The sequence below is a fragment of the Nothoprocta perdicaria genome, unplaced genomic scaffold, assembly GCF_003342845.1.
Source record: "Nothoprocta perdicaria isolate Ctin4 unplaced genomic scaffold, notPer1 scaffold_74, whole genome shotgun sequence".
Taxonomy (NCBI): Eukaryota; Metazoa; Chordata; class Aves; order Tinamiformes; family Tinamidae; genus Nothoprocta; species Nothoprocta perdicaria.
The window spans coordinates 3,106,089-3,131,794 of record NW_020456021.1 but is presented as its reverse complement, the minus strand read 5'-3'; the positions used below and the strand labels follow the sequence as shown (position 1 = coordinate 3,131,794).

Sequence of the window (25,706 nt, the reverse complement as noted above, 5' to 3'; positions counted from 1 at the left end):
AAAAAAAAAAAAAAATCCCAACAGAACCCAACAAAAAACAAATTGTACTCTTGGCTTCAGGAGAATAGAGCATACAATTGTCACACAGCAGGAATAGGAAGTTCTGGAGGGCTTTCTGCACCGTTACAAGCAGTAGAGCTACAGGATTTGCAGTAGCTCACTAGGATCCGGTGCTAGCTAAAGCCCTTGGCCCTTGTCTCCTGTGGAGGGTGATGCTAGTGCCTTAGAGCTCCAGGAGGTGCTTCCTCCATCAGTGAAGGAGAAGCTCAGAGACAAGTCCTTTGTGAAGGGAGAGCACAATAGAAGGGACAAACCCCTTTTCTTTTGAAGAAATCTCCAATGCCTCATATACAATGCACATTTCCTTAAAACTATAAATTAATATACTGCAATTTGAAAGCAAACCAAATGAGTTTTTATCTGCCAACACCCTTGTTTGAGGTCCAGTGTCTAAGAGGTGATGAAATCATTTGACATAAAGCAGAGCAGAGGCTGCATTCTTACAGCGCTTGGAGTGATGCATATTTTCCTGATTCTTCCATGAGAAAGCAAATCTTGAACAAAATAGCCAAGGGAAAGAAGATAACTTTAAAAATATGCTTATATGGAATTTTAGCTACGATCTAGTCAGTAAGCATTGCTAAAAATTTGGGGTATTAGACTATTTTGCAGTCAAGAAGCAATTGAATACGCTTCTAAATTGTTGCTCTGAAAAACTTAAACTAATATTTCTTGTTTATCAAAGAAGTGAATACAGAATACTTTAAAAATGAAAACAGCTTCAAYATTAATTCAGCTGGAAAGTTGTTGAGAACCGTTGTTATGTAAATAAATATAAACTTCTAAATATATGCAACACTAATATTCTTGCTGTGCAGACTCTTCACCTTTAATTTTAGGTGTTCAAGGCATTGCTGAAAGCTCTAAGGCATTACTGAAGTGAGGGCTTTGACGTCTTAGCCATGGCATGCAGCTCACTTGTATGCCCAGTGACAAACAGCAAACAAACCCTTCTATCTGTCCMTGGGAAGAGTTGTCTTTGGATTTAGTTTAAGGGTGCGGCAAGTGCCTTTGAGATAACATTATGCACCTTGCCACTGCTCTGTTCTTATTTTCAGATCCATTAAATATTGTTTTGCAAAAACAGCTTTCTCACTTGAATTGCCTAGCAATGACAATAATTTTTGGTGGTTTAAAACTAACATGAGCWAGTTCCAAAGCACCTGCCAGAATACCTTGTGATTTCCGTGTCCCTCAGCTGAAGATACAGTTAGCGTATTGTTGTAGATCACAACCTATAGYTTTCATTCTAAAAGTAGATGTCTTTTGCATCACCGAAATCATCCGTGGCGAGATAATGGTATGTTCTCCATGTAAAAAATATAGCGGGATAAATTAACCTTGTTCCAGTGGTCCCGGGCAAGCCATAGCAATTTAAAATATTTCAACATCAAGTCCTTTGATTGAAGTCCTTCATATGCTTACAGTCATCTGAAAGAAGAAAAGTCTACTAAGGAGCAAGCCGCCAACAAATTTCTCCAAAGTGAGGGTCAAGGCTTGCACTCTGTGCTGACCCTTGTAATTGAGTCAAGTGGAGAGAACTCTGCAGCATAATTTATGGCAGCTGAGCTGCCTTTGTACTAAGCTCTGGAAAAATAAACAAAAAAACAAACACACAAATCAGTGGCCAATGGCAGATACTCAGGGCGAGCAAGAGCAGGGTGAGGATATAGAGAACTTCCTCAAACACTTCACCTGCCTCTGGCTGTTTTCAGCTTAAGCGACTGTCTGACTCTCATGGGTTTTATCTGGTTAAGAACCATAAATGAATCCTTCTTCCAACTACCTCTGCCTTCCTCAAAGCCACCTAAGCTTTTGAATCCAGAGATGAGTTCTCTGGATCTGCTGTTCAATTTCTTAAAAAATGCTTTGTTTTGTTTGTCTTCAGAGAATACTTCAAAGCCCACACAAACCAGAAATGACCTGCTAAAGAAAGCATTTTTCRGGATACACCAGGAACATGTATTAATTTTCTCTTGGAATTCTATTGATATGAAAGATCTCAAAATTACCCTCCTTCTTGGCTTTTTACTCAAGTGTGTACACAATCACCTAAGTAAATGGGTGTTTGTTTTTCACTCTGTGTGATTACAGCGATAAGCTAGTATGCTTTAAAAAGATTTATATATGAATAAGATGAGGGAAGATTTTAGAAGTCTACTATGTAGGCTCTAATGTCATCCATTAACTGATGACAATGGAGGGACTTTTTTTTCCCGTTCTATTGTGTCCTTTCTTTCAGAGCATCTAAACACCAGACCTGAACACCTGAAATTGGCATTTTTTCACAAGGAACTGGTGAGAGATTTTGAACTTTCTTGGCTAAGAAAGTAAACTGTTAATAAAACCAGAAAAACTGATATTTAATTTGTGAAATCACCTAATTACGTGGCAACTGGATGAGCCAGATTAAGATACACAAACTTTTATAATAGTGTTTTTGCATTTTATAAAGTTTTAGAAAAATAACATTTGTCTTCATAGTGCTCATGTTTGTTATGAAGATAGCATGCTAATAAATGATATCAAAATTCCAAATAGGAGCTATATGGAAGAAAAATAAGCAGTTTCCAGAACAGCCATAGATTATCCCTTTTTTATTGGATGCTCAGTGTGTGTGCATGCATATGTAATGCATTTAGAAAAATACTTTTTGTAAATGATCGGGTTTTTTTTTCTGTAAAAATCTCTCTACTTTTGGTGAAAGTAAACTTCACCAAGAAGCTCTGTCTTTTGAAGTTGACAGGTACTTCAGCAAAAGCCACATTTAATGAAAAAAACTAAAGTTCTATAAGTTCTATAAAGTTGTTTTTTAGCAGTGTTTTTCCTCTTATGCGTACAACCCATGCTAAATGAGAAACAATCATAATTCTGTTGCTTTGGCTATATTTTTTGGATAACCTCCAAAGTAAAATGTATTAGCACAAAAATGTACTTGTTCTTAATTAATTTGTAGCTCAGAGCAAAATACCAGAAATAACAGTTCAACTTCAACAGCTCCAAAGGTTTTAAAGTCATGGATAAAATACTGCATGAAATTTACAATGCATTTTAAATCAGTGCTAGAGGACAACTATTACTAATTATTAGTAATCTTGGGAATTTCACTGATGGCCAATTGGCTATAAAAGCGGTTATTTGTAAAATGTTTTAGTTCTCTTGAACTTACTGACTTTGTGGTAGATAGAATTATTTTACTGACACTCTGGCCCATCTTGCTCTGAAGTTTACATAGCTGAAGGTTACAGAATCAGCATGATTTATAATAGTTTTGTACATGAACGTAGGACTGGAAGAGATCTCATAGGTCATCAAATATATTCTCCTAATGCTGAGGGCATCACATTATATAATCCCCTACATAAATTTATCAAGTCCGAAGATAAGTGCTGCTRGGATATTTTTTTTCAGCAATTACTGTATCTGGAAAGTTGTTCTCAAATCTCATGGCTCTAAGTGAGAACCTTTTTCTAGTTTCTAACATATATGTAATTCTGGTAACCCTGTGTCAATGAGTTTCCTTGCCAACATTGCTATTTAGTTTAAATGCCTCTTCCTTCTCCCTGGCGTTTGCTTCTCTGATATATTTATAGACAGCAACTAGATCCCCTAACAGCCTTTATTTTGCTAAGCTAAACCAGCCAAGTTCTTCATTCTCTCTTCTCATATGATGGGTTCTCTATTCCCCTGATCATCCTAGAAGTCCATGTTTGTACCTGAGTAAGTCTGAGGTAATGTCCTACAAATGACAAAGTACAACAGTCTTGTGTAATAACATAATAAAAGAAGCCTTTGCAAAACCAGTAATAATTTCAAGCTGGCAAGGATGTGCAGTGCCAAATATTTAAGAGATTAAGTAAAGATTGTAAAGTCTTTTAAGGTGATCTTTATTAGAAATAATGCTTTTCTCTAAGTAGTTACTTGAAACTACAGTATGAAAGGGTTTAGGATTCTAGCAAAAGCTGGGAGTCAACTAAAATTGTGATTTGATTAAGATTTTCAGGCAACACAACATACAGTTGATTTGATTTGTGACAGTGATCATTGAAGAAATGGGTCTGAGTTTCTGAACAACTGAGAATGTTCCTATAAACAGTATATGGTGTGGCAGGCTATACCTACTATACAACTACTATAAGAAATCCCCATGGGAAAAAAAAAATAAAGGAATTCCTTGGAATGTATTCTGCAGTGTATATTCTCTGTTGATATGAGGCTAGCAGAGCTCCCTCTCTCTACCACATAAACTGAGGCGACCTCACATTGGCCCGGCTCCCAGCTCGTTGGCCATGGGACATGTTTAATAGTGGAAGGTGTTGCATGGCTCCTGCTTCCCATGCCATGGAAAGAAGGTACATGTGCAATCAGACAGTTAGTCTTCTCAGTAACTCTGGTGGAGCATTAGGTGCTTGCCAGAAACAGAAACAGCTTTAGTTTCTGTCTGATTCAGACTCAGCATACGTAACAACATGATTTTCCCAATGCCTCACCCAAAGTGTTTGTCCAGAAGGTTTGCTCTTGGTGGTATCATCCCCAGCATGACAGCAGGGTTTATATTCGCTCAGGTTTAGTGCTGGAGAGTTTTAAAGCTCTTTCCTTTCTCTAGCCTTTCGTTCATAACACTTAGTCCAGGCACCTGAGAGCCATGGCATGTTGACTGGGAAAAATCATCAAAGCTTTCTGTCATTACAGTCTCTTGGCCAACCCCACCAAAGAAAACTGCAGCTTTTCTTCTACTAAGTTCAATTCTCCAAAGCAAATTTACAGAGAATCAAGGGCTTCACATGATTCCACTGAGAGCAACAAACAAAACTTAATCCATCTGCACTTATTAAACAGTGACCTTGACACACCTCATTGCTTGAAGCTGTGCACTGATGCAGTTAGTCCATGTGATTAAAACTCTCAACAACCAGCAAGGAAAAAAAAAAACCAGGAAAGGAACACAGAGGTCCAAAAGGTGTCTTGCTGGGCACAGAGTTGTGATGTTATTGTAGCCCTGTTGATTTTAAGATGCCAGTGAGATACAATCTGTAAGCAATGCTGTGTCCTTTATGAGGCTATCTTGTGGTTAGGAGTGTTTTTGATGTGCTTGTGTAATGTGAATGAAATACCAGCTTTATTCAAGGCCATGGCAATTTCCCATGGACTTCTCAAAGCAACAGTGTTGTATAACACAAAGAGCACTTTTAACTGAAAGATGGTGATACTCATTCTGTTTTGTTTGCTCAACCTATTCACTATGGTAGCACTTACTTGAAACAGAGAATAAAATATATATATGTATAAATAAAATTTTATGATATTTAAAAATTTAGTGAAAAAAGTTTTTTTTCCCAAGTGATTTAAAAAGATCTATCTTATCCTGCTGCTTGGCAAAACATTAGAGTGTCTAAAATACTGAAGTTCTCACTGTACTTCAGAATGTCTCTTCTTGAGAAGACTTAGATGGAGATACTTTGATTATAAAAGAGATTCAAAGTTATATATTGCAGATACAAAGTGCTCTGATGGGACCATTTAAAGAACAACCAATGATATTTTTAAAAGTCACAAAACTACTTTTTTGCATTCAATATATCAGATTTTAACCTCATTTAGATTAACGAAACACCTGACGAGCTTCTTTAAACTCAAGAGAGTTACTCTGGGTATTTGTCAACACAAATGAGATCATAATTTGACTTATTATGCTTTGGCCACTCCTGTAATTTTGGTAAGAAGTGGTGTGAACTGATTGACAGAAACGCTTCTCTCTTTTTTTTTTTTAATAATTTGTGAATGGTTCTGAAAATTAACCTATTTATTTTCAGAACTTAAGTCATTCTCTTTTACTAGCACTAGATAATTGCATATTAACTTTTAGAGACAGTTATTGCTCCTCTGACCAACTTAATGACAAAACTGTCATTGACTTTTATAAAAGACAAGCTTTTTATAGAGCAAAGAAGTAATTTCTGTATATCACATGTACCTCCTACAAATTATCTCCAGAATACCACCTGTGAATTTTCATGTCACATGATTCAGACTTGTAGGTATAACAACATGATAACATGAATTGTTACATTTGAAGGAAATATTTTCTAATAATAAAACACAAACAAACCAAAGACGTTGCTCAGGACTGTCTCCTATGACTGGTTGTTCAAGACTGAAGTTTCCTAAACAAATTTTCAAGGAAAAAGTATTTATTCATAAAATCATTTTCAGTAAAATAATTTAATAGCTTTTTTCTATAAAACCATGTTTAAATCAACAGTTTGCATCATTTTAACTGTGATTACAGTTGATTAGGATTTCTTTACTGCATTTATCCTTGTACCTCTCATAGTCCATTTAGTGATGTTCTTTCAATCATAGCAGGGACAAGATTATTTTCYTCCAACATCAAGTTTCTTTCTACCATGGTATTATGTATTTGCTGTTTGCAAGAATTTACAAGCAATTCATTAAGAAATATTGTGAAAATGTGTCATTTTCTGTTATAATTGCTATAGATTTATGAACTATAATAGCTCTGATTTTTTTCCTTAAATATCAGTGTCTCTAGTAAGACTGCATTATTTTGGGGCGAATTATTTAAAGGAATTAATGAACAGGCAGTTTGTAGAGGTGAAAAAAATGTTACTGTTTTCCTTAAAAGGATCAAAACTTTCTAGAACACAGTTTTCTTGACCAAGCCTTATGCCACAGGTAGAACCTCCTTTGACCTCCTGCTCTCTGCATTTTCTATAACTCAGAAATTCTCTACCTCCACAAATTCTGCCCCTGATTCCACCTAGATATATCACTGCTCAAAYTCATAGTCTTTGAAACTCTAGTGTTTGAAATGGATTACAGAATTTGTAAGACTTTGGCTATAGCATAGCCATTCTGCTTAGTTGAGAAGGTCGGGGCAGAATTCGAGGAACTCGCAGGGTGGATTAAAACTCTGTACTTTTATGCAAATAAACCACTTGAATGAACCAGAATCCATGAGATCTTGCTTCTCTCTGTTGTTATGAGTCCCTTCCTCACTCTTGCGATACCCCTACTTTTCTCTTTCTCTTATCCTCATATCAGTGCTACCAATTTCTGCTGGTCATTCAGGAAATACATGCAATCGCACAGAGCAGGTAGAAGTGTGGTTGTGAAGAGCAGACTGACTTCTAGATGGACCAAGCAGCATATGTTACTTCTCTGTGGTTATTTGATTACATTGCATTATCTTGTGAAGAACTAATGTATTCATTGTGGACCCCTACATCACTCATCCTACCAGCTTTTGTTTCCTTCTCCCATCAAGGCTGTCTTTTTTGAACTGGAGAAGTTTAATTGCTAGACTGTTTGCTAATTTAAAGTAGTAAAACTTGTGACTGTGGTACTAACGCTGGTGAGGCAGCAGGAATGCCATGTTTTAGGCCTTGGATTGGGGTGCTGTGTCATATTGTCAAATGCAGCAGCAGGTATATTCTGGATTCTTCAGATTGCTCTCCTCTTTCATGACTTTGCAGACATATTGATGAAGTGAGTGCGAATCTTTGAACTGACATGATATATTTTCAAGCCATGTTAAGCCTGGAAGTCGGTGTTGCCTAATGGTCCTGCTGGCTTCCAGGCAGGGTAAGCAGAACATGCTGCGTCTCCGTTTTGTCCTCACATGCAGCCCCTGAGCCTTATCTTTTCTTTAGGGAGCGACAGGGACCCCAGTCAGCCTCAGGTGGGAGCAGCAAAGCAATGGCACAGGGACACCTCCATCCTCGACTCTCTCCTCCCGGGTCCGGACCTAGATTCTAGCGAAGTCCGTGCTCCGGCAGCGGCCCTCGACACAGGTATTACCCCGCATCACGTGCTGTGCAGCTCAGGGCAGGAGCTTCATGGTGAAGCCTCTCTTCTAAAACCACAACTGTTGATTTAGGAAGGGCTGTTGCAAGAGCAAGGCAGGAGAGCAGAATCTGAAGTCTCAGCAGATGCCTTGAAAWTTTAATGAAAAAARAAAGGKTTTTTTTTTCCAATTGATTTAAAAATATCTGTCTTATCCTGCTGCTTGGCAAAACATTAGAGTATCTAAAATACTGAAGTATTCATGTTAGCTCCATGAGGTGAACAAAACTATCTCCTCATGCAATCACTTGCCTTTCATAGGCACAAATTCTCAAAGCCCTCAGCGACTGGTGACAATTACCAAGGCATCCTGAATATATATGATTTTCTCTGAAATATCTGTATTTGAGCACAAGTTAATASTAAGCATGATAAGTTAAGGAGTTGCCACAGTGAAGAACTCTTCAATAGTCAGCACAGACTCTTCTGACCATATTGGGAGCTCCACAATATTTAAGATTTTGCTTGTCTTCTAAAAGTSCTATTACTAATATTACATTGGTTATATGATAATCTTTATTTCCAGTTTAAAAATACCTCACRGTGCTGTAACATGCCTTGAAATTATGAACCCTAAGAGCTCAAAAACTGGAAAACAACCAATAGAAGATTTTATAAAAAATCTCACAACATTAAGCCCCATATAATATCACATTTTAAAATGTCTGACTCACTTGGAAAGCTTGGGATTGTCTGCATTAATTATGGTCCCAGAAGATCTATCTCAACTGTCAGAAATCAGCTCTATTTGTAGTCAAGGACTGCAAACGCAGTATTCCTGGAACTGAAAGTTGTACATTGTGCAATTTTTATGGCTTGTATAGCTTTTCTATTTATAACTGGTTGAAATCTGCAATACATCATAAAATCCTCCTTAATTTGTCATTCATAATGATAATATGTCATAAATAATATTTTATTTCTTTCTTAAGAACTTATAATTGCTATTTTGCTTAATAATATTACACAAATCTTTATTTTTATGATACAGACTTGATGTGACTACAAACTTCTAATGATGTGTTTCTAGTTAACAGATTTTTTTAAGCAAATTAAAAAAATGTATTTTATTTTTTACTTAAAAGTGTGCATGTGGTATGAAGTACAATAATTATTACTTTACTTGAAAAAATATCTTTATTTAATTCTCCATCTTTCTTGGCATTTAAGAAATTTCTAAGAAATTTTAAACAGCCTGTTAAGATTGCATTTCCAACTTTTTTGAAGATATYATGTGAAAAGAAGAGGTCTTTTCTTTTCCTAGGCATGCATCTTCTAGGTAAATGAGACCAATAAAGGGCAAATATTCATATAGAACCATCCAGCCTTGTCCTTTCTTACCTAGACAGAGATAATTGCATTTATCTGGCTATCTATCTGCAGAAAGGGATTGGGTACCATTGCTGGCTTCACCAAGTCTGGTGTCCATGAAATACTCAGTCTTTGCTCCTTGCCATAGGGAATGCCTTAATAATTCCTACTGTCTGGCAGACCCACGCTAGAGCCAAGCCATAGCCTCACACCACTATGCGCTGCCAAACTTTTTTCAGGGCAAGTTTTTGATTTTCCTCAGCACCACTACCCCCAAAATAAAATATTAGTGTCAAAGAGTATAATTGGAATAAATTTTTTTTTGCAGGCATGACAGCCATCTTAGGGCAATCAGTGCACACCCCCAGCTGTACACAGGCTTTCTAAAAATGGCCATTTCATACCAGAGCAGTTGTGCAGTCCTAGAATAGACTGACACACTACTAATGGATTTTTTTTTTAATTTATACTGTTGGCTTGGCATATGCTTGATGATGCTGCACAGATGAATAAAAAAGAAGATATAGTAGGACAGCAAAGTTTTAAATTACGTTTGGCTAAATGAATAACAGAACTTGATACAGGCAGATAATTTCAACTGAGTTTAAGCATTTCTGTAAGGTAGCAATATACTAGTGCTGAAGCACTCTGCTGATGCAAGAAAGTCCTAGATTAATTAAAATTATCCTGAATTGACTGATTTTTTGGTTGTCTAGTTGATTAAATTTTAAAATAAAGGGCATTTAAATTTAAAAATGGAATCTGCATTCCTCAAATTAGATTTAATTTAGCAGACTTTTTTAAGATTTAAAGATTTAAAATATTCTTAATAATTCAGGTAAGGAAAGATTTTTTAATAGGAGGTCTTTGTCCTGACTTTCTGAARTTCTTAGATCCATCTGATTACTCTGCGCTTGCATGTGCTTGCTACATAGTTGTATTTACCAACAGTTGCTCTGGAGAACTTTCAGTTAGGAAAGACTGAAAAATACTTTTTACTTCTTAAAGCCCTTCTGTATGCATGTGAAGCAATAGAGATTAAAAAAAAAACCAACAAGCAAACAACAAAAAACTCTTATCTTTGGGCTATGCAATATAAGAAAGTGGAGTGAGGCTAAACTTACAGCTCATTTTCACTACAAATAGAGCCCTGAGTGGAAGGAAAACAGGGGGAGGCAAAAATGAGCATAGGAGAATACTTAAGAGATATATATATCTTTTTCCTCTAGATAAGTGATGTACTCTCTTAATATAATGGATAATATAATGGATTAATATAAGATGGATTTCAGGATGAAGGAGCTCTCTTCTTATGGAGAGACATATCTGAATGACTAAATTGCAGTAACAATATATTTTTGAGCAATTCATATGTAGAGAAAAGCTTAGGTTTTTGATCATAATCAGCATTCACACCTATGAAAATTGCATTTTAGCTTTTGCATAACTCCCATGCATTCTTGTAATGCGTAATCCATGGAATATTGGATTTTCTCCAGTATCCTTATTGCCTTCAAAATCTATTCTTGCCACTCCAGCAGCAATTTAAGAAAAAGGGTGGGTTGTATTGAAGGAGCTGCTCAGGAGCAGTGTGTAGGAGAGGATCGGACTCCCCATGTGCCTGGGATGTTGCAAAGGGCTCTGGAGCCTCTGCACTACCCAGCCCCAGGCATGAGGGAACGAGCCCAAAGAAATTTTTCAGTCACCTACGCTTCCCTGCAGGCAGCTGAAAAATATTTAAGTAAACAAATAAGTAATGCTTAGACATTACATAACTGCTGGAAAAAATATTTTTTCAGACAGTTTTTCAATAGTTCCCCAGACACATCGATTTCTCTATTTATATGCAGCTTTCTTGCCTTATTTACCAATCAGGTCTGTGTGTGTCTGAGGAAGGTAATGTATTTGGCTAGATACAGCGAGACAAATGAATTCCATTTTGGTTTTAGCCCCGCTGAAATAGCATTTTAAGAACTCACAGATATAAAGTAAGTTGAATTTGGTTGGCAGCATGCAATCTTAGTTATGTTAATGTGAGACTATGCCTGTACAGGGATATTTATCCACTGCTTCCCTCTCTTTTCCTCAGCTGCTCAGGGTAGCTGTGATACATTTTCAGCTTAACCTGACCTTTATTTCTGAACTAAAATGGCAGGTGGAGTTTTGAGTGAATTGACATTGACAGGAGGTTCAAAAATACATCAAAATTAGCTCAACCTGTAGATAYAGGATAATTATTTAACTTCCATCTTTTGAGTGAAGAAAATGTCTAGGGAATTTTAAAAACTGAGATCTAGAAAAGCCACCTGCTTTTCCGTGCATGAAAGTTTTGAAGTGGAGAAAGCCATGTTTCTCCACTTCCCACTATTCCACTTTCTTCCACCTTCTCCACTATTGGAGAAAGCCATCTTAGCAACACAGAGCAKAAAAGTTCAAATTTGGTGTGACCTAGCCCACCATGAGCCAGGAGATGTGACCTGGTGGGAAGTGGAAATGGTCTGCAACCTCTCTACCTCCTTTAGCTGTGATGTCTCTCAATGGGCCCTGCTAAACTGCTGCATCTCCAGAGCATCCTTTAGTAGGCACTTAAAAATAACCCCCTGGAATATCATCGTGTGCTTCCCTTTGCATGGCCCRTGAATTTTCCCTTGCCCTTTATAAAGAAGCAGGCTGCAAAACAGAGAGTGGAAAGGCTGTATTGATGCTTGGAAGTTGAACAGTGCCAGGGCCCGAGAACAGATGCTGTAAGATGAATGTCTCTGCTCTTAGATGGCCAGAGGGGTCCTGGGCACGCTTTTGGCCAAGCTGTTCAACAATCCCAAAATATTTGAGGGCATATTTTGGGAGTCAGCAGGGGCAAGGCACTATTCCCAGTGGGCAGTTTGGATGCAGCCAGAGCGTTATGGATGCTAAGGGGGCTTAGYGGCCTGCAGGATTTCCCAGGACAGCTGGCCTTGCAGACAGAGAGCAGCTCTGCATATGGTTAATCTCTTATAGGGCTGTAGCCAAAGAATTGTTTTTCCAAAATGGAAAAGCGGTATTGTAAAGCCATCAAAACTGATAGTAAAACTCAAGGGCAAGTTTTGTATCTGAAACGATTTTTAACTCATTGTTTTGAATCTGGTCGGCCTTCACAGAGGAGGAAGCTTTTAGGAAGTGCCTTACAGCCCTCTTGCTGACAGGGTTAAATTCACCACTCCCCAATAGGCCGGACATTCGTGTGCAAGCTGGTCTTCCTTGTCTTTCAACAACCGAAGCTGCCCACAAAGGAGTCACTGAGAGAGGTTTGGGACTTGCTCCCAACTTTGGTAGACAGCTGAAATCTGAGATGCTACAGATGTGCTTTTACAATGTTGTCTCCTCCAGGCAATATTTGTGGGTGATACCGGTCTTCGATATGATTTTTTTCCTTTGCTATAGAATTTGTGTGGGCATTTACCCTTTGATTCTTTTTGGTTTTGTTTATAAACTGACAGAAAGTAAAATATAGCAAGCATAAAATGTAGCTGTAAATATTTACTGGTTTCAGTGAAATCAGAGCTGTGCCAAAAAAAAAAAAAAAATAACCACGCTGTTGAAAAGAATACAGGATTCAGGGATTCAGGAGGTCTGGTCAGCAAAAGATAGCAAAACACTTCCCGTGATCCAAAGCTTAAAGTCTCCTTTTAGAGCATTTAAGTTTTTGTTGTTTCCTGTTCTTAAAATAAAGAGTCATTTTGAAGTGAGAAGTTGAAACAAGTTGTTAATAAAAGTGTAATTCCCTCATTTCCCTTTATCGTTAGGCAGAAACTGTTTCTGAATTTTTTGGTTAATAGGATGATCACTCATTGTTAAACAGAAAAGAAAAAAGGTACAGGTGTAAATTAAAAAGAAAAATAATAATTTCTTATTTCCTAACAGCATTCTTTATTTGCTGCATGTTTTTCTGCCAAGATGCATTTCCAGGTTAAAGTAGAATTGCAGGGATCAAATAATGACCTTACTTACCATGTTGTGTTCCCTTGGTGATGTACTAGGTGTTTTGGTCATTGGGTCATTGTAAGGTTTGGGATCAAGGGACTCAGAGGCGACAGCTGTGATTATTGTCAGCCTGCTCATATATATTTCTGCTTTCAGCAGTTTCCTGCCATCCTGGAAGCAGAAAATTCATGGTGATAGGAGCAGTAGTTACTAAAACCTACTGAAGAGTGTTATAGTGTGGCTTTTAAGTTCCCAGTGCATTTCATTTAGGATATAAATTTGGTCCTGTGCTGTCACCAACACATAAATGACCAAAACTTGCTTAACAGCATTTGCAGAAGTAAAAAATSTTTGGTAGGCCAGCTAAACAGCATCATTTGTCTGATTGTTTTCCAGGCCTTTTCTAGCTGTCAGATGATAAAGTAGATGTTTAATAGGCTTGAACTGAAACCAGTGGTGACATTGCTAGCTGTATCTTTATTTGAAAATCACAGTCTGATTTTCAATCAAAATGGCAGCTCAAAGAGGAGTGTAACCCCAAGGAAAACTGCAAAAYTTGCAAAATAAAGAGACATGAGAGGACCCAATGTTTGTCCCTTACTGAGTGGCTGTGCTCCAGAGAGATGGTGAAGAAGCTCATGCTACAGTAGATGGGAGAGCGAGTCTCAGGAGTCCAGGCACTTTGTTCCTCCAAAGGTCTGGCCTTCTCCTTCAAATTTGAAATTGTCCTGGACACAGGTTACTCCAAAGGGACAGAAAAGGGCTGGAAGAGGACTCCTTAGAAGTGCCACGTCTCTTGTTCCCAGCTACTCCTTTCCAGTCACAAAGCCACTCTGGAGAATATATAAACCATTTTCAGACCTAAATACATTTTTGTGTGGTGGTGTCAGCTTTTTAAGCTGTTCTCCTCTCAATGACTCCTGTTTGTACTTCCTGGCAGCTGGGAAGCACAGTAATCAAAATACAAATAGAACGATACAAGAAAATATTTTTTCTTTGACTGGATGATGATCTAATAGCTTATCATTCGACATACCTCATGCACCAAGATGTTTTTCCAGATGAAGCTTGGGAAACAGGAATCCCTGTGAAACAAATCTATGTTACTCCTTAGTTGGTCAGCATATATTACTCAAGCAGAAATATTCCAAGTAAGACCACAAGTTTGTCTGAAAATGACAAAGTCAACGGAATTCAATCAGCATGAACTCTGGTCTCTGTAAATCTGTGCCATAATTTAACCARGGAGGAGTTTACCTTGGAATTAGGAAAAGGTGTTAAAGCAGTATAAATCTGACTTAGTGGTGACTGGGTTTCCTCTGGTAGTTTTGTGAATTTCTTGTCTGCTTCCAAGCAGATTCAGAACAGCATCTGAATATACAATTTTCAGAAATCTCTTCTTCTTATATGCTTTAAAATATATTTATCCTTATTCTTATTTCTGTTTTCAAGTGAAGGAACAATTGTGAATAGTCCTTGGTGAATACAATCTATGTGCTWCCATGATCCTCACTATAATAAAGAGATGGAGGCGCTATCCAGAGAAAGGCAGCAAAGTTGGTGAAAGTGCTGGAGGACAGATCTTATGAGGAGCAGCTAAGAGAGCCAGGTTTGTTTAGTCTGAAGAAGAGGAGGCTCAGGAGACACCTTATTGACTCCTATAACTACCTGAAAGGAGGTTGTAGTGAGGCAGGGGTTGATCTCTTCTCCAAAAAATTACCGATAGGACAAGAAGAAATGGCCTCAATTTGTGCCAGATTCAGGTTCAGGTTAGATATTAGGAAAAAAWTCTACATGGAAAGAGTGGTGAAACATTGGAACAGGCTACCTAGGGAAGTGTTGGAGTCACCATTCCTGGCAATGTTCAAGAAATTTGTAGATGAGGCACTAAGGAGCAAGATTTAACAGGCGTGGTGATAAAGGGTTTATGGTTGGACTCAGTGATCTTAAAGGTCTTTTCCAACCATAATGATTCTGTGATTCTGTGCTGCATTGTTATAAGCAGAAGACTCATTTTTAAAAGCTGTAAAATTTTAAATAAAAAAAAGCATTACAGAAACTCATGCTGTTGCTCCGAAGTGCTCCGAACTCATGCTCTGAAAGTGAATCTGCTATAATTTTGTTATTTTTCTATACTGTTTGTTGGGAACTTACAAGAAAGTTTCACCAAAATAGATTGGGAAGCACTGAGCTATTGGTGATAGAAGAAAATAATCTCTGCCCTGGATCAAAAATGCTCAACCCATTTATGCAATACTATTGCTGGGGACAAATGAGGACATTAATAGGGGCAAATTCTCCTTCTTTCTCATAATTAAAGCTACTCAAGTTCCTTCTGCCCCGGAGACTCCGTGCATCATGTTACAGAACGAGGGAGAGAACGTGGCACTTGGCAGTCCCTGGGGAAGATCCCCTTTCTGAGTAGGCTCCTCTGAGCAATCCCACTGCCTCTCCCCAGCGCCGGGAGCTCGGGCAGCAGGTGCAGAGCAGGGACGGGGCCAACCAGCTGCATCTGGCAACTGGCAGCACAGAGCAGAGGCCGCTGCAGAGCTGCACTCCGAGGGCCGGGACTGTCTACGTGGCCATGGGGCTGCCGTGTCTTCACCGCGAGCAGCTCAGCAGGTGACCATGATGGCAGTGAATGCTGCTCCACCATGCACAGCAGGCAAGAAGAAAGGATGAAGGCAGGAGTGTAGTACCTCAAGTAGCCCCAAGTAGCCCCATCCTGTCTGTATAGGGATTACAGGCCCATGTCTTAGTTATTTAAGTTGTTTGTTGGTTGCAGAATTGTCCTGATGGGTTAGAGTACTCACATGTCTGTGCCAGGACAGCAGTGCCAGCTAGCAGCTGGCACACACTCTCCCACAAGGAAATAAAACTTTCAGCACTCCTACGTGTGCCGCTGTCAAAAGTAACAAAGATCTTTTGCTGCTTTTGCTTTTCATGCATTGTGTGGTTGCATTTGATTGCACGTGAGGGCAACGCAGTGGGGGAGGCTCGGGGAGGACAATGTGTTAGTGCTTTGACCTTGAATGTTCAAAAAAATCAGGAAACTTGAGTGCTGCTAAGAGTATGTGTTTGTTCCATTCTTCATTGTGTTAGTTATTTGGCTAAACACTTTGACCAGCAGTCCTGAAAGGAAGGCTGCAGGGACCTGCGAGAGCAAGACCAAGAATGAGGCCCCTCGGCACTGAGTTGTCCCATCCATATTCTGACCGGCAGCTCCTTCCTGCAGGCCTCGAGCCCAACGTGGGCAGCTTTGTTCAGCACACACCCCTGTACATACAGTCATCAGTTACTACACACTCCACTAAAACCCTCTTAACGATGTAATTCCTCTTCATTTCTTCAGCTAGACATACCAATGAGAGCAAATGTTTGCAGAGTTCAGGAAAACAACCCACCCACTAATTTTCATTAGTCTCTGAGGTGGTGTGAATGCTTCTCCTATCATGTCCATACCAGTGAGGCTACACAGCCTTGGTTCTGGCTTTTTGAATTCCTCTGGGATGAAATTACCCATCTCCAGTTGGCATGATCCTTGCTGACACCATCTAGGGCAACAGGGTCAATTTGATGTCCCTATCTTCCATAATCCTCGGAAGGTATCTCTATCTGTTGTTGTCGTGCACCACTTGAAGATACAGGCCAACTTGTTTAAATATTTTACAGCTCTTATTTTCATTTAGAGATTGTTTCAAACCTGATTGTGATTTTGTTTGCATTTTTCTTCACTTGGAGCATATTTTAACTTATTTTTTATTCCTGGAGCTATATGCTGACCAGTGATGACTGAACTGAGATCTTGTTCAGACAGCACATGAGTCCTCAGCAATCTCCTCCATGTAAGAGGCACTTTTACACAGCAGTGCCCTACTCCAAAAGATATAGTTATCCACCATACAGTTCCCAAAGCCTCAGTGGGAAAAAAATCCACTTTTGCCTCAACAATAAACTTTTTTTGCACCAGTCCTACAACATAATGCTAGTCTGTCAGAAACCTAGTTTGTCAGAAACCCATATGATATCTTAATCAGATCAGCAACTGAACTCCAGACTACAACTTTGTAGCCAAAAGAAACAACTATATCATGATTCTAAATCAACCTTTTTGTTGTTGTTTTATAACATTATTCATATTTTTATTACTTTAATTGAAAGTGCTATGTAGCCAAAATCAGCACATTCAATTAGCATGAAGGACTATATGTTAAGTTCAAAGAAATCTTTTATATTATCTGATTCCAAAGACAGATAACAACAGAGTCTCATCTGGATATCATTTCAAGCAGTATAGGGAGAAGAGATTGCCATAGATGGGGGAAGGGTTTGGAACAGTACAAAGCCTGTCCTCTCCTGACATCCGACTCAGCAAATTCCCCCCAGATTTCCTGGTGATGTCAGTAAAAGTAACATAAAGGTTATTTCATAAAATCTTCTGTGGATTACAAGCTTGTGAAAACAGAAGGCTGCATACCCAGAACAACAATACAAACTCAAGTAAATAACCATAGCATTTGTCTTTTATGTTTAATAGGCAAATGAGAGAGAGGAGAGCCTGAAAAGTTCACCAAGTATCATGCTAACTACCAATGCTGTGAGCACATATTCAAACAAGTACCCAAAAAATGTTGAAATCAAGGTGACTGATCACATAAAGACTGCTTGTTCAGCAAGGAAAGGTTTCTGGTGTAATATGCAGTATGATGGGGGTAGAAGAAAAATTGAGTTACGTATTAAATGCTAAAGCCATTTTAAATCATGCCAACTATTTCTCCAAGGAATACAATCCCTTCAGCAGATTGGGAATGTTGTATGATATAGAGACGTGTACTCACCACAGGCAGTAGAAGGACATTTGTTACCAGTGTTAGACTGGCAGGGTCTCAAAAATCAACTTTGGAAAATTTGTTCAACAACAGATAGGCAAGATTTTTGGTATTTGCATGTCAAAATAAGGTCATGCAACTGCTCAGAAATCTTTCTTGTATCTCATGATATTATCAGAAATACAAACTGATGTCCAAAATGATAATGCTAAGCACTCATTTCCTAATCACAGTGTTTCAAGCAAGAAGTATAGAACTAGGATATTCTGGCTACTTCACACGGCTCTAATTTAAAAAAGATGCTTTACCAAACTTCATCAGTCTAACAGCTGCTTTACATTCCTGACACACTGCAGAATAGCTGGATTGTGCTGCTGATTTTGGCCCTTAAACTCTTCTCAAAGATCTGTATGTGTAGCAGAACTTGGCCCTCTCTGTCACCATTTAAGCTTGAGTTCACCTGCACCTCTGGCTTCAGCACACAACACCTTTGCACTTGGAAACATGCTGGGAAAGTATCAACATCGCAACTGAAAGACAGAGTAGGTGTTAACGTTACGCTCATTTTGCAAGATTTTACACAAAGAAAGGCTGTTAGGGGCAATGTCTGTGAGAGTAACTGAATGCCACACTTAATTGATGTAAGACTTGGTGTAAAAAAATCTGTAAGTGCTAAATTTTTTTTTAAAAGAGTCAAAGTTTGACTGCAGGCTTCCTTTAGTGACTACCATATTCTAATTAGTAGTAGGTATGAAAAATCCAGGTTGATTTGTTAAGCTATTCTACTACTGCATTAATAACTTAAAGCATAAATTTGATATCTGTCCTTTGTAGACCTGATTTACATCAAGTGAATATCTGGCAAGAAGTTTTAGTTTAATTCAGTTTTCTACTTTAAATATGAATGCATGTTTTCTTTGTTAGATTTCATACTTACAGCTAATTACTCCATTTTCATGCAACACGAGTTGTTATTGCAACTCCCAGAGGAACAGGTGGATCAAAATATCTGCCATGAATTCTGACATGGTAGCATACAGTCTTTCATAAAGCCTAACAAATTCAGCTAAATGCATCTGCTTGATTATGCCATGCTTGAAGGGGATTATGGGTTTCAATTAGTCATATGCTAAATTTAAAATGAATTGTGCACCTTCAGTTCTAATAGCTGTCTCATCTTTCTACAGAGATCACTAATGAAATGAGTTACTAAGCAGGATCCACTGTAATGTAATAATCTGTTTTCCACTGGAAAACATATGTAATACAGACTTGCAATATTTATTCTTAAAACATGTAGGATGTTCTAGAACCATAAAGCAATTTACTGTAAGCTGTGAAAAGTAGATTTGATTCAGAGATGAATGAAGCTGGAGGCTGGGACCCCTAGGGACTCAGAAGGAAATACTCAGAAAATAGAGAAGATTGAATCCCAAGTGCTCTCTCCTGAGAGGAAGCATGGCTGGAAAGTTTAAAATCCACTAAAGTTAAACAAATTGAAAAGCCCTATCTGAGAGGAAACATAGTACAATGTTTATTTTTCCATTACAAACCTGAGAGCCAAAAGATTTCCTGAACTTCACAGGAATTGTTCATGGTTATAGTGGAGATCCGTTTTTAGAAAGCATAATTCATGTGATTAATCCCAACTATTTGATGAAAAACATACTGCATAAGCATTTAGGAAGTTAGGGGCCTTTGTATACCTGTCTCACATATTGTTTGGCTAGGAGCAGGCCTACAAGGCAAGGAATCTCACCACGAGACTCTCTTGCTTGAAAGCACTGGGCCTGATTCTCTTATTTATACTGCTGGATAAATTCCACCAAATTAATGAAGTTAAGACATGAATAACCCAGGATAATAAAAACAAAATCTTCCTGCTGAGCCTAAAACTACCCAAACATACAGCCAATATGAACACGAGATTTATAATGCTGCCTTGAGTCAAGTCAGTAGCAAGCCCTAGCAGGCCCAGTGCAACACTAGCCAAGCCGATTAGTATTTTAGGGTTTGCCCCATCACTAGAGATCTGCTGCTCCAAGATCCTCATCAGTAAAACATGTGAAGCTGGTAATATTGAAAAGCATCTGTTTGACTAATGAACAAGCTGAAAACTAAGTCTAGAGATAAATTTAAGTGAGAGGAAAGACTGGGAAGAGGAGGAATAGTATTCATTAGATCTATTGATATTGCTAGGAAAAAAATAGATGACTTTCAAATGTAAAGACCCTTCTTCAGCTTTCTTGAGTCTGTTTGCTTAAATTGTAGTTGATCTAAAACATTATATCTCTCTGCAAATCTTGTTTCTCCAGTATTCTTAAATTGAGAGACTAGAAGATATGATACACAAGGAGATATGATATACAAAAGCAAAGGAGTCAGGCAATATAAACTCCTGGTGTTTTCCCTTGGCAGTTACATAAACTTTTTAAGTTCATTGAAGAATATTTGATTTTTAGAAGACCAACTTGATTTAAATTTGCACATCCTTACTTGTTACTGCTGCCTGTGGCCTTGAAACAAGGCTAAATTCACTCCTGCCATTTAATTATATATGACAAAARTATCCTGATTCCAATAACAAACAAAATCTTACAGTGTCAAACACTGAAAATAATTACAAAGATGTGCTTCAGCATAACATAGGAAGCATGACGGGATAGAAATATGGGTTCATATATAAACATATCTGAGTATGTTTATACATCTTTCTAATAGTGGTAAGTAATGAAATGCAGAGTGATTAATCCATCCTGTGTTCTGTGCTGTTGTTAGTTGGCGACACAGGGTGTATGGGGTAAATAGTATTTGAAGATGCAGCAACCCTCCTGACCAAGTCTGGAGGGAAGAAAGGAGAGAGATGTTTACAGCAGAAGACAGATTAATCTGTGGTAGGTAGGTTTAATTTGAGGATGTTGAGGGATACAGTCCCCTGGAAAGGGAATCAGGTAAGACAGATGTTTTGGGAGGATGATATACAGCAAGAATGATTTTAGCAGCTGTGTTTTGTGTTAAATTGAAGCTATATTACTCATAGACTGAAACCCTGAAGAAGTCCTGAAAGGTTGTGTGAATCCTACCTGTTTACCTGCTACTTGTTTCATGTCCTCTTGAGCTCTATTTTGATATTTTGGCATTTTTTGAGCAAAGCTTTTGACACTGTCCCTCACAACATTCTCCTGAGCAAGGCTGGGAAGTGTGGGATAGATGAGTGGACGGGGAGGTGGATTAGGAATTAGCTCGATGGCAGGGTGCAGAGAGTGGTAGTCAGTGGTGGAGTCCAGTTAGAGACCAGGTGGCAGTGTGGAGTCCAGTTGGAGACCTGTAGTTAGCGGTGTGCCCCAGGGGTCGGTCCTCGGTCTGGTCCTGTTCAACTTATTCATTAACAACTTGGATGAAGGGCTGGAGTGCTCCCTCAGCAAGTTTGCTGATGATATCAAACTGGGAGGAATAGGTGATAGCCCTGAGGGCTGCCCCTATATTCAGCCCTGGTGAGGCCACATCTGGAGCACTGTGGCCAATGCTGGGCTCCTCAGTACAAGAGTGATGTGGAGCTGCTGGAGAGAGTCCAGCGCAGGGCTACGAGGATGATCAGGGGCCTGGAACTTCTGTCCTATGAGCAAAGGCTGAGAGAGCTGGGTCTGTTCAGCCTGGAGAAGAGGAGGCTGAGGGGGGACCTGATCAGCGTGTATAAATACCTCAAGGGAGGCAGTGAGGAGGAGGGGGCCGGCCTCTTTTCAGTGGTGGCCAGCGATAGGACTAGAGGAAACAGCCACAAGCTGAGGCACCAAAAGTTCCACAGGAACTTAAGGAAACACTTCTTGACTGTGAGGGTGACAGAGCCCTGGAACAGGCTGCCCAGAGAGGTTGTGGAGTTTCCTTCTTTGGAGATCTTTAAAACCCGCTTGGATGCAGCCCTGTGCCACGTGCTCTCGGTGACCCTGCGTGTGCAGGGGGGTTGGACTAGATGACCTCTGACGTCCCTTCCAACCTTAAGCGTTCTATGGTTCTATGATTCATTTTCGACTTTCCTTTATGGCACTTGCAGTCTATTGAAATCATGCAGTGATTAGCTAAAGATGGAGTTTCCTACCTGCTTTGTTCTGCATTTCCGAGTTTTCTTCCCTACCTGGAATAAAATGAACACTTCACTCAGGAAAACTATCATCTCCTTGTAKAGCATGCATTACCACTTCATTCTTACAGAGAGCTTGTACTCAAGGAATATGTTTTTATAAAAACTAAATGTATTCCTGTCTCTCAGCAATCTTCATGTTAAAGTTCTGCWTTAGCAAATTGTTTCTGTTTGTGGTGAAGAATTATGAACAATTAAAATGATGACTGATGGAAAGGAGAACCTGGAGAATGTTCTTTGCCATTTCCCTGCATCCTTTTAATTCCRTACATTATAACTCATATCAGCATCGTGGTATCCTGACAAAATTTGCTTACCCTGCTTCAGGACTCTGTGAAATTTATAATTAATGCTCTGGATTCCCTGTTTGCCACACACAGAATTGCTGATATAGTTGAGCTTTCCACCCTCTTCCCTTGAGCTTGCCACTATTTTTCAGTGTTTGGAAGACTGCTGTTCTTCCAAAACATAGTATTCTTGATGTAGGTTTTTGTCAGTATTATTTTTAATATAAAAGTCATCTTTATGTTTTTCTTTCTAGATAGGGATGAGATCGCGAAACCAAGGCGGGGAAAGCTCGTCTAATGGGCACTTCTCCAGTTCCAAGCCTGTCATCAGCCATACAGAGAATGAAAAACTTCAGGAGGATGCCAAGAAAAAGAATAGACCTCATCGGAAGGAAGATGAAGTCATGGTATCTGCAACTGTCAAACGGCACTCAAAATCACCTGGGCCTAGTGAACGAAAGAACAAGAAGTCCATAGAGTTTTCTAAAGAGGACTTAATAAAACTCCTCAGCATAATGGAAGGAGAATTGCAGGTAAAACAGACATCTTTTCTGTATTTTTTTTTGTTTTTGCCATCAGAAATAGCAAGTCTCAATCACGACATGCAAATATAAGGGAAAGGACTATGAGGAGAGAACAGCACTGGTTACTGTTTCATGAGGCAGTCATAATGCTAAGTACTGCTTTATTTAGCCTCTCTGTCTGCAGCTAACAAAGCAAGAGAAACTACACAGAACTGACAAAGAAACACAGAGAGTCTTGAACATTTAAAACTAGGCAGAAAGCAATCACAGTGGAACACATCTGGAAAAAAAAGACAAGCAAATATAGCGTCTATAATTACTATTTTTAATGCAAACATTGAAGTGAATAATCTAGAAATCATTAATACTGAAAAAGAACATAAGACAATCTGTAATCCTCTGCATATTCAGATATTGCTTAGGGCTCAGCCAGTCTCTGCAGTGCTCCCAGTCCAGGACTTGCTGTAAAACTTCTGTAGAAGATGGAGATAGCTGTCGTCTGCACTGTAGTATGGGCTGAAAATCTTCACCAAGATAAAACTTGCATTATCCGTAACACTACTTTTATGGCTTTTGGTAGATAGAGAGGACAGACTGTATTAAAGCTTATTTAGACCACAGGATTGTTAGGACAAATGCAATCATAGCTGCAACATGCATCTGTTCTTCTATTTCCTAATTCTAGAATGGGAAATGAATCATAATTTGTTTAATGCATAGGATTTTTATGTCATTTTAATAACAAAAAAAAAAAAATCTAAATTGTTCATTGATTCCTGTCTTGAGCCATTAATGGAGTAGGCAAGCTAAAGCACTTTGGCTTGAGATGTGGGCCTGGCTGTGACGCTACAAATCAGGATGAGCCAAGGAAGCCTCCAGCCAAAGTAAATACGCTGGTATTACCTCCTGGCTGTCACAGTGACCTAATACACTGTGTCATTTCATGGCTTTTCATTTTGAGATATGTGCAGTCATCTTTGGTGGCTGGCTAGTGTCCTGTTGGACTGCCTAATCAGATTGTGGCTTTATTTTGAAGCTGCTTCATTACCAGTAAAGCAAATATTGTATAGGCATATGTGAGAAGATTTTGTTTAGAGGAAAACGGTGGGTTGTACCTGTAGGGCCAGCCAATATTTTTTGAAAAGAAAAATGTCATAAAATAACACRACTGTTTACTCAACAGCCATGAACAGAATGATCTTAGGTCTGTGCTATTAGATGCAATGCAGTGTGAAGCTACTCCACATGCTCTAAACAGCTCGCTCAGGCAAGGCCAGTAATCTAACCATTACAACCTCTGGGTTATGGAGGATTAATTGTTAATGTATCCTGAAGATTCATATGCTTGGTTTAGTAATCCCATAATCTAACAACACAACAAGCACAGGCACATGGTACGGTGCTGGCATGATCCATAGGAGTCCTTTGGGACCTGATCTTTCAGCTCCTAATTTTGAAAGATGAAAGTGCTATAAAACTATGAAGACATGCCCTACCAGTGATGTGTTCTTTTTTGTTTGTTTGTTTTTCTTTTTAGTATAATGATCTCAGTTGCATACTTATGGTTTAGATTCTAGGACCAAGATAGACTCTTTGTTTTGTCTCTCTTCAAAATTCCTGACTGGATCCTGTGCATTTACTGAATTAGAAAAGAACAGATTTTTATAAACTGCTGTGGTCACCATAGCCCAGATCTCATTTTGTAAGTAAACAAAATAGTTGAAAAAGTTGCAGTGATGAAAATGTAYCCCTATCTACATGGCAGGAGAGCTCTCAAGCACAACATTGACAATGGAGAGTCAGAAACAAATGAACTCATGATGAGAATTGTTTTTAAAGACTTTATAATACACCTTTTCTCTTGGGAGATCTCACTGCTTGTATAAAAAAAGAATAAGTTTTTATATGGTCTTTAAAGGTACRTTGAATATATAGAAGGGGAAAAAGTATTTCTTTCCTATATTTGGAAAGAAATAATTAAGTGCTGCAAAACTGCTCCAACATAAAACTTCAATCACTTGTAGAAGAAATAGGAATGCAAAGGTATTCAGGCATTTCAATTTGCCTGAATGTCACAGTGATTTCAGTCAGACCAAAAAGTAAATATTATTAATTGCAGAACAATACAGGCAGCATGGATCTTTACAGTGGAGGGATAATCATATCTGGGGTTCACAGATCTTTTTGTCCAGCAGGCAGTATGTTTGTCCTGGCAGCAAAATATTCCCTTATGACACTTTCTCAGCAGCAGCCATTAATTTTCAGCAATGCCAACACTGGATTTCAACAGTTCCTGTTTGGGAACTTGAAAGGAAATGAGGAGCAGCATCTATACATTTTTGCCATTTGCTCTCCTATTGCAAGCTTGGYAATAAAGCACTAATAAAAGCTCATTACACACACAGAATTCCACTACTAATCACTGGGTCTTTCAAGAAAAGTCATTTCTGAGTGAAATTCTGTGCCTGTTGCCAGACAGGTGTCAATTTAACCTTGAGAGACAGATTCCCCTATTTTTCACCAAATAAAATGGCAGTAATTTTTCCACTCACGGCCTTGTTACTCTCCATATGTTTGTGCATTTCTCTGGAGCATGTGTTAAAGTGTCAGCTGTTGCTTTCCTCTACTGTGGGTCTGAGGATACGAAAAAGCAGCATTTAAAATTTGCTCTTGGAAACAGGCAGTATAAAATGCAAGGGAGATAGAGATTGAGCAAGGCTTTTGACACTGT

General features: G+C 38.7%; 1 protein-coding gene across 5 annotated transcripts in view; it reads left to right on the top strand.

Annotated features, from left to right (window-relative positions):
* FILIP1 (filamin A interacting protein 1) overlaps nt 1–25,706 on the top strand; it is a 103,919-nt gene that overhangs the window by 17,629 nt on the left and 60,584 nt on the right. For 3 of the 5 annotated variants that reach the window (XM_026051256.1, XM_026051255.1, XM_026051252.1), the window contains exons 2-3: nt 7,734–7,874; nt 22,706–22,984. In XM_026051256.1, coding sequence (XP_025907041.1) covers nt 22,712–22,984 — 273 coding nt within the window. In that variant the 5' untranslated portion in view covers nt 7,734–7,874; nt 22,706–22,711. Of the gene's footprint in view, nt 1–7,733; nt 7,875–22,705; nt 22,985–25,706 lie in introns of those variants that run through there. The other 2 variants (XM_026051254.1, XM_026051253.1) reach the window with 2 other exon arrangements.